Raw genomic sequence first — 9,628 nt, 5'->3', positions numbered from 1 at the left:
GAACCTCTAGACCAAGTTTCTTCACTGTTGGAACAGGAAAGGCACTCGTTCTTCTCATAAAGGAGAATTTGATGATAGAACCTGATTGAAGTGATGGAGCGTGGACCAAGCACTGAGCCTTGAGGGACGCCGCTGGACAGCGGCGTCCGGGCAGCGGCGGCGTCCGGGCAGCAGCGGCGTCCGGGCAGCGGCGTCCGGACAGCGGCGTCTGGACAGCAGCGGCGTCGGTGCAGCGGCGTCGGTGCAGCGGCGTCCGGGCAGCAGCGGCGTCGGTGCAGCGGCGTCGGTGCAGCGGCGTCGGTGCAGCTCTTACTCTTGATGAATTGTCGTCGGTGGAACTTAAACCAGATGTTGTATTTTGCAGACGGGAACCAAACCTGAGTTCTTTGTGTTTGGGTTGAAGTTTAGTGGCAGCTGTTGAGTCGAGACGTTTATTATTTATGTTTCTAACATGGTATTTTAATAAAAGATGAAGTGAAGAGTTTTCAAAAAGAGTTTTAATGACTTTGAATGTGACTGAACTTTGGAATCGGTCCCGGGCGACTCTGCTGAATTCCCTTACAAGGAGTACACAGACTGTGTATTATTTGTAGCTGTGATGCTTTATATTCAGTATTTTCCTGTTTATGGTGGGAGGAGGATTATAACAACTGTACAAGTGCGTCCAGCTGGTTCCTGCTTACATTATTAGGCCGGCCGAGCGTCCAGCAGATAAACTCTGTTTCTGCGTGCGGTGATTCGTTAACAAATCAAACTGAACTCACTGCTGACGACAGGACGGCGTTCAGGGTCTTCAAAGGACCCGGTGCTGATGTTTGTCTGACTGAAGACCCAGTGTGGCCTTCAGGGACCAGAAGTAAACCCTGGAATACTAGAAACACACAATAGAAACACTGAGTCCCGTTTCGTTTGAGTCTTTTCTGTCTCTAAAATCAAATTGTCCTCCAATATAAAGCGTTCTGGTCTTTTTTCATGGTTTTATAGAATCTCTGTGTTTCTTTTTAAAACTTTCTGTCTGGTTTTCTTGTGCCACTTTTTGTTGATCCTTGTTTCTTTTCGCTTATTTTGTTCTATATTTGTTCATATTTAGTTTCTCTGTTATTCTGTTTGTGCCTTTTTCCTCCTTCTGTCTGTTTGAGGAGGTTTTCCTTCCATCCTGTCGTCAGTTTGAGTCTTTTTATTGTCTTGTTTTGTCCTTCAGCTGCTGTTTGCAGCAGTTAAAGGACGTCTCTCTCATTATTTGTTCATTAATTTCTCTCTTAGATCGGATTTTGGTACATTTGGATGTTTTTTAATCCCTTTATCATCATTTCTGTCACTTTGTTTTTAATACACTTTCTATCTGATGGTTTCATGCAAAGTAAAGTAAATGTGAATTTGTACACGGTCTTCCTGTCCTTTGTTTTAAACGGTACGCCGTTTTATTTAGGGTTTTTTTATTAATGGATTTATCACCTTTAATGTTCTTATCATTTCAGATTTTGACCTCGAACGTAAGAATGAAATGAATTTCTTGAGGTTTTTCTTCCAGACATCTTGTGTGTTTTTCCTCTTTCGGTTCTTTGAACTAAACTTGACGTTCATGTTGTCTCATGCAGGTCTGACCTGTGAGGCGTTCACTGCCCTCTGCTGGCCAGTCGGAGAACTGAACCTTTTAAAATACTTCACAATAGAAATTCAAAGGTACTCTCTGTCGCTGTGGGGAAACCTGACAAATAGAAAATCTTTGCCATCTTGAGAGGAACTATTATGTTGAAGGATACTTCACATTACTTGATCTGAATGTGGGTTTTCTAGCACTCGAGAACGGTTCAGTGTTTTGGAAAATAAAACGTGTTTCACATCCTCACACGTCACCAAACGACAAGAATCAGCTGAAAGGCCAAAGTAACTAAAATGGCTGAAGTATCCGTCACAGCTAAATACAGAAACTGTTTTCTAAATGCAACATAAACAACAGTTGGAACCTTTTTCAGACTAAGATTGACCTTTTATTTACGGAGTGGCCGTAGATGAAAAACAAACAACGACGTGTAGGAACCAGATTATCCATTCCCTCAAGTTAACATTGTGAGGGAACTAGACAAATGAATCCATGGTCTCGTTCCCTCGTATTATATTTTCCACCAATGTGGCCTCCATCCCCTCATATTTGCTGCTCTGCAGCTTTAAGAGCCTCGTTTCCACGGAGCTCATTAGATCCTGGTGTTTTCTAACTAAACCTGTGAAGTCCAGACGAGTTAAACTCACCTTGGTCCAGAAAGAGAAGATCTCATTCTCATGTCTCATGTCTCATGTCTCCTCTTTATCATTAGTAAATGATCCTGGCTCTTATTTTCCACCATTCCAACATTCCATAGTGACTTTCTGCTCCTTTCACTTTATTTCTGGACGTGTCTGAATCAAAAGCTTCAACATGGAGGAATGGAGGTGTAGAATGATAGAACTGCTCTACAGCCGTTTCCATGGTAACCTAGGTAACCACTCTGATTAAAGTTCTCTTTCACATGAAGACATTAAAAAGCTCATTTTAGCTCTAAACACTCCAACTTTCATTTCCAGTAGTTTGTAGTTTGTTTAGTAGTTCCTGAGGAACCAGAAGTCTGGCTTCATTAGAAAGAAGTTCTGTGGAGCGTCTCGGAGCGGAGCGCCCCCTGCTGCCTCATGCAGACCTCAGCCTGTGGTCAGAACGCCAAACAAGACCTGGAGGTGAAGTTAGTCACGATGATGTCACCATGAAAAGCCTGAAAAGAACTGGTTCTAGGTTCTAGATCCACCAGCTGACTGACAGGAGGAGCTCTGCAGCTCTAGAACCACGGCTCCTTCATCGCCTTCAGATTATCTCCTTCCCTCGTATTATAAATTTGAGGGAACAACTTCTCTCATTCCCTCGCACTCTGGAGCTCCGTATTCATTACACGAAGTTTGGTTCCTAAACTAAGTTTAGTTCCTACACTAAGTTTGGTTCCTACACGAAGTTTGGTTCCTACACTAAGTTTAGTTCCTACACTAAGTTTGGTTCCTACACGAAGTTTGGTTCCTAAACTAAGTTTAGTTCCTACACTAAGTTTGGTTCCTAAACTAAGTTTAGTTCCTACACTAAGTTTGGTTCCTACACGAAGTTTGGTTCCTAAACTAAGTTTAGTTCCTACACTAAGTTTAGTTCCTACACTAAGTTTGGTTCCTACACTAAGTTTAGTTCTTACACGAAGTTTGGTTCTTACACGAAGTTTGGTTCCTAAACTAAGTTTAGTTCCTACACTAAGTTTGGTTCCTACAGTAAGTTTGGTTCCTACACTAAGTTTGGTTCCTACACGAAGTTTGGTTCCTACACTAAGTTTAGTTCCTACACTAAGTTTGGTTCCTACAGTAAGTTTAGTTCCTACAGTAAGTTTGGTTCCTACACTAGGTTTGGTTCCTACACTAAGTTTGGTTCCTACACTAAGTTTAGTTCCTACACTAAGTTTGGTTCCTACACTAAGTTTAGTTCCTACACTAAGTTTGGTTCCTACACTAAGTTTAGTTCCTACACTAAGTTTGGTTCCTACACTAAGTTTGGTTCCTACACTAAGTTTGGTTCCTACACTAAGTTTAGTTCCTACACTAAGTTTGGTTCCTACACTAAGTTTGGTTCCTACACTAAGTTTAGTTCCTACACTAAGTTTGGTTCCTACACTAAGTTTGGTTCCTACACTAAGTTTAGTTCCTACACTAAGTTTGGTTCCTACACTAAGTTTGGTTCCTACACTAAGTTTAGTTCCTACACTAAGTTTGGTTCCTACACTAAGTTTGGTTCCTACACTAAGTTTAGTTCCTACAGTAAGTTTAGTTCCTACACTAAGTTTAGTTCCTACAGTAAGTTTAGTTCCTACACTAAGTTTGGTTCCTACACTAAGTTTAGTTCCTACAGTAAGTTTAGTTCCTACACTAAGTTTAGTTCCTACACTAAGTTTGGTTCCTACACTAAGTTTGGTTCCTACACTAAGTTTAGTTCCTACACTAAGTTTAGTTCCTACACTAAGTTTGGTTCCTACACTAAGTTTAGTTCCTACACTAAGTTTAGTTCCTACACTAAGTTTAGTTCCTACACTAAGTTTGGTTCCTACACTAAGTTTAGTTCCTACAGTAAGTTTAGTTCCTACACTAAGTTTAGTTCCTACACTAAGTTTGGTTCCTACACTAAGTTTTGAGCCGTTTTAGAGGAACTTTAAATATGCTCTCGGACTAACCTTGCTTTATCATAATAACCGTTGCCATGACAACATCAAGGTTAACCTGCAGTGGTCACGTACATGAGCAGATTGAAGGTTGTATTTCTGGATGATTAAAATCACTCTGGTTTTCTCTTCCAGCTCTGATTGTGACGTTCTCACACCATCAATGACATTTCTTTAGTTTTATTGAGGCTGAACAATAACAAAGCCATTTATATAAAAGAACAAAAAACAGAAAACCTTTCAGTCAAAATTCAGGATTTGCTGCACAACAAAAAAATTCACTTTCACAGAACAAGAGTCACAACTGTTATTAATCTGTTATCAGAGATTAAATTAATAACATGGAGGGAACAACCCTGCAGCCAAAAGAACCTGCGGACGTCTTCGGCTCGTTTTACTGAATTCTGCTGTGTTGAGGTGAACTTGTGTGGGTTCTTTTTGCCCTCTGACGGTTCTGGCAGGCTCACTCTTCTCGTCTCACTCTTTCATTTCACTGAATCATCGAACGGGATTATTTACCATCAGAGGAGCCGGAGGGGAGCGCACCTGATTGAGTTGAGCCTGTAAGACCGCACTGAGGGGAAGGTTCTTTTTGAAAAGGACCACCCCCCACACACACACACACACACACACACACACACACACACACACACACACACACACACACACACACACACACACACACACACACACACACACACACACTATCCATGGCTCCCCACCGCCTGTCGGACCGCCCCAGAGCGAGCGGCGGTCCGGTCCGAAGCGATCAGGTACTTCACGGCCCACTGCAGCATCGGGCCGGAGACGCGGAGTCGGCTGAAGTCCTGCAGGTTCTGCCCGGTGGGCCGGTACGAGTACGAGTATGGCGAGCCGTCGCCGTGCATGCTGGGAGTTTTCCTGCCGGCGGGCTGTGTGGGGCTGGCGTCGCTCTCCAGCCCGGAGCCGCCGGCCGGGGAGGTGAAGAGCCAAGAGGGGGGGCTGCCCCGGACCCCCCCCTCCTCATCCTCCTCCTCCTCCTGTAGGGGGCTCAGAGGTTCAGGCGAGTCCTCGCTGTGCTTCCTCTTGCTGGAGGAAGAGGAGGAGGAGGAAGAGGAGGAGGAGGAAGAGGAGGAAGAGGAGGAAGAGGAGGAGGAGGGCTGCTTCTGGTACGGTGGGAAGCAGCTGGACCCTTTGGAGCTGGAGGTCTGCGCGGCGGTCGGCGTGGCGGTCCGCGTGGCGGTCCGCGCGGCTGTCCCCGTGGCGGTCGGCGCGGCGGTCGGCGTGGTGGTCTGCGTGGCGGTCCGCGCGGCTGTCCCCGTGGCGGTCAGCGCGGCGGTCCCCATGGCGGTCGGCGTGGCGGTCCGCGCGGCTGTCCCCGTGGCGGTCGGCGCGGCGGTCGGCGTGGTGGTCTGCGTGGCGGTCCGCGCGGCTGTCCCCGTGGCGGTCAGCGCGGCGGTCCCCATGGCGGTCTGCGTGGCGGTCCGCGCGGCTGTCCCCGTGGCGGTCAGCGCGGCGGTCCCCATGGCGGTCTGCGCGGCGGTCGGCGTGGCGGTCCCCGTGGCGGTGTGCGCAGCGGCTCCAGGGTCGGGCTTGGACTCAGCAGTGGTCGCAGCAGGGACGGCGTCGGTCGGCGTGGAGGGGTCCGGGGAGGATTCTGAGGCGACGCTCGGAGGAGGAAACTGGTCCCAAGGGTCAGACGACAGAACGCCGTCGATCAAACCTGCACCTGAAGAGAAAAACAGAAAACGTGTCGCCGCCGAGACGAACTGAAGAAATCCTGAACGAGGATCGTTTTCAATTGAAAAAGCTTTTGGTCGTCAGTTTCCATGACAACGGTGCTCAGTCGCATTTCCCCCCAAAACGTCTTACAAAGTGGAAGTTTTTGAAAACGCAGCTTTTCTGAAGCGAAAACACTAAAACAGCGTTTTCACTTGAAAGGTCGTCATGGAAACGGGGCGTCAGCTGACGCTTACCTGTGACCATGTGCTGTGGCGGCGTGTCCCCAGGTAGATCCGAGGTCTCAGGTAGTCGCCCTGCAGGCGGCGGCTCGCCGAGCCTCCAGTCCGCCTCCTCCACCGACGGCTGCCCCTCCTGCGGCTCCGTGACCTTTGACCCCGGCCGCTCAGCCTCTGGGATCAGGAGACACCTCACCGGGACGCTGAAGCGCTCCTCCCCTTTGTACCGAACCCGGTCCCGGTCCCAGCCAGTAGCGTGGCCGGTCCGCGGCGGCGGCGTGCTGCAGGTGGAGGTGGACGGCTGCGGACTGACCGGACGCCCGCTCGCCGCGAGGCGGCGCCGGACGTCGTCCATCACTTCCTGCAGGCAGTCGTAGCGCCACTCCCCGAGCAGCTCGCTCAGCTCCAAGCCGCTCTGACTCCACGGAGGCTCGTCACGGCCCGGCCGTGCCCGCCACGCCCTGCAGATGGCGGCGCGGACGGCGGGCAGCGTGGTGCAGCATGGCGGGCTCTCTCTGACCGGGCCGGCGGCGGTGGTGGTGAGCTCGCCCACCGACAGGAAGAACCTGCAGCGGGTCTGCTCGGGCGCCATGTGGAAGAGCAGCCGGGAGTCGTGCAGGCAGACGGTGGAGCTGAGCAGGCTCGCCAAGCTCTCGCGGTCCTCCTGCTCCTGCAGCCGCTCCCACGCCGCCGCCGTCAGGACGGCGGGGATCTGCACCGCGCCGTCCGACAGGAAGAGCAGCCCCGGGGGGCCGTCCCACGCCGGAGCCTGCGATGCCGACAGCTGACCCACCCCGATGACTTGAGCCCTCAGGCGCCGCCCCTCCCCCTCCCCCTCCCCCTCCCCCTCCTGGACGTCATGACTCTGGATCAGAGCTTCGATCCACGGGGACAGGCGACCGCGAGCCGGCCGAGGCATCTTCCAGTTGGTCTCCGTCACCGCCGACCTGCCGCCATCGCAGCTGCAGACAAACCAGAGAAACAGAACTGTGGAATCCTTCTTTAGGACTCGCTTCCTTGTTTGATCCGGACCAGATGCATTCTGGGAAAACTCTGAACCCGAGCTGACAACATTTCTGGTCTATGCAGTGGGAGGAGTCAGAGGGCGCAGTGCATTCTGGGTAGGAAGTAAACAAAGATAACTGAATCAGAAGAAGCAGAAAGAAAAAGTTTGAAAATAAATATCTCACGGGCCGACGTGGGGTAGAGAGGAGGAAGAAGAAGAGAGGAGGAGGAAGAGAGGAAGAAGAGAGGAGGAAGATGAGAGCAAGAAGCAGAAGAGAGGAGGTAGAAAAAGAGAAGAAGAAGAAGAGAGGAGGAAGATGAGAGGAGGTAGAAGAAGAGAAGAAGAGAGCAAGAAGCAGAAGAGAGGAGGAAGAAGAAGAGAAGAAGAAGAAGAAGAAGAAGAAGAAGAAGAAGAGAGGAGGAAGAAGAGAGGAGGTAGAAGAAGAGAAGAAGAGAGCAAGAAGCAGAAGAGAGGAGGAAGAAGAAGAGAAGAAGAAGAAGAAGAAGAAGCAGAAGAGAGGAGGAAGAAGAAGAAGAAGAAGAAGAAGAAGAAGAAGAAGAAGAAGCAGAAGAGAGGAGGAAGAAGAGAACAAGAAGAAGAAGAAGAAGAAGAAGCAGAAGAGAGGAGGAAGAAGAGAACAAGAAGAAGAAGAAGAAGAAGAAGCAGAAGAGAGGAGGAAGATGAGAACAAGAAGCAGAAGAGAGGAGGAAGAAGAAGAAGAAGAAGAAGAAGAAGAAGAAGAAGAAGAAGAGAGGAGGAAGAAGAGAGGAAGACTGTCATTGATATCTGGCCTGAAGACTTTACATCGTGGTTGTTTGTCGCTCCCCATCAGCCAGGATCTAACCAGCCAATCAATGAGCCGTGTTTCTTCTTCACTTCCTCTCTGGTCAGTGTTTCTTTCAGGCCACAGCGCCCCCAAACAGCAGCTGGTGGAACTGCAGGAGGTTTGATCTCTAAAGTGAAGGGGGAACATTATCGACTCCGCCCACACATGCCCATCTTGGGAAGAGGAGGAAGTACTTCCTCTCGTGGTGCCATGTGCCAGAGCAGAGCTGCCTAATTGTGGGAGGAGTCAAAGGGAGGGCCTACCTTGATTGGGATTGGCTAAACCCCTGATGACACTATATAGGGTTTGATTTCTGATTGGCTGCTTGGAGCAACACACTTTTTAAAACTGAAACAAGCCAGGGACAGAGAGGACAGACTGTCTTCACTTCTGGGACGTCAGTCCAGGTATGAGGACGAGTAGTACTGCTGGAGAACCTTTAGGAAGTGGATTTTATATAATATGAGCCTTTAATATTAGTTGGAACCAAACAACTAAAAAACAACAACATGATTTATAGTAACTTGTGTTTCTTTCTTAATTTCAACCTCTTGGGGTTTTGTATTAAGATATTAAAGTTTGAAGTATTAAAGTTAACTTTTTCTTTATGCACTCATAAATCGTTCCACTACAACAAATGTTAGGAAAAAGTATAGAGACGAAGGAAAGAGTTTAAAATGACCAAGAACACTCAGGTTCAGTCTTTAGATTGTGAATATTGCCAGAAAACACTTATTTCTTCTCACTTGTGCAGACAAACAGGTGAAACTCGAGCAGAACCAAGACTCCTACAAATTAAAGGTAACGCACAGAAACAGATTTCAGTTCACGGATTACCTTCGTCTTCGTCCCGTTTATCTGCAGATTATCTGATTATCTTAACTTTAAGAATCACTTTCCCTCCTCCCGCTGTCAGCCGCTCTGCTTGCGGGTGTTACAGAGTTATGGCGCCGACAGTAAACAGTGAAACTCCCGACCGGAAGTACCATGGAACTTCCCCGTACGACGCTCCTGCACAATAAAAGCACCTCCGCCAGTTTTTGTATGTAGTTATTGCATTGTGTAAATGTAATAATTTATCGATAATACACTCACATATCATTTAAACAGAAGCCAATTAATGAGTTACGTTAATTCCCGTATTATATTAAAGACATTGTTAATACGCTTCTTGTTCTGACAGAATTTCAATCAGTTGTTTTCATTTTTAATATAAAAACAACAAATATATTTTATTCTAATACGATATTTCCCATTTACTATTCTTTAAAATGTGTAAATATGTAATCCAATTACATGTGTGAGTTAAACTGAGATGGACAAGGACTTATTGAGGCTATTTTTTTAAATTGTCTAAATTCAGCTTATAATTCACATAAATGTCTCACTGTTTTATATATTTAACTCCATCAATCATTAACTAAGCTAAAACAAATTCAAATGTATAAAATATTAGATTAATCCTCAATTGTGTTCTTTAATTTTTACTGACTGCGGAAACTCGGCGGCTGCATTCCACTTTTTCTAAATGGTGTTTTTAAAATGAAATACACTTGTATTTCTAAATATAAATGAAAATTCTAAAATATTTAAAGCTCATATTAGATGAAAAACGTAGGTTGATCTCATATATTTGGGAAAT

The 9,628-nt window shown here is 47.2% G+C and overlaps 1 protein-coding gene across 1 annotated transcript; it reads right to left on the bottom strand.

Moving 5' to 3' along the window:
* Nucleotides 1–4,381: 4,381 nt before the first annotated feature.
* acd (ACD shelterin complex subunit and telomerase recruitment factor) lies at nt 4,382–8,924 on the bottom strand. Its single transcript, XM_080474531.1, has 3 exons — nt 8,824–8,924; nt 6,173–7,116; nt 4,382–5,925 (listed from the first exon to the last, which is right to left on the bottom strand). The coding sequence occupies exons 2-3, from the start codon at nt 7,071–7,073 to the stop codon at nt 4,922–4,924; spliced, it is 1,905 nt and encodes a 634-aa protein (XP_080330657.1). The 5' UTR covers nt 7,074–7,116; nt 8,824–8,924; the 3' UTR covers nt 4,382–4,921.
* Nucleotides 8,925–9,628: the final 704 nt, after the last annotated feature.

This window comes from Lipophrys pholis (assembly GCF_963383615.2).
Source record: "Lipophrys pholis genome assembly, chromosome: 11".
Lineage (NCBI taxonomy): Eukaryota > Metazoa > Chordata > Actinopteri > Blenniiformes > Blenniidae > Lipophrys > Lipophrys pholis.
The sequence above is the reverse complement of the archived record's forward strand: the minus strand, read 5'-3'. Positions and strand labels throughout refer to the sequence as shown.

Coding starts and splice junctions, on each gene's coding strand:
- acd (XM_080474531.1), bottom strand. CDS start 7,073: ATGCCTCGGCCGGCTCGCGGTCGCCTGTCCCCGTGGATCGAAGCTCTG. Junction 5,926..6,172: donor GCCACAGCACATGGTCACAG/GTAAGCGTCAGC, acceptor TTTTCTCTTCAG/GTGCAGGTTTGATCGACGGC.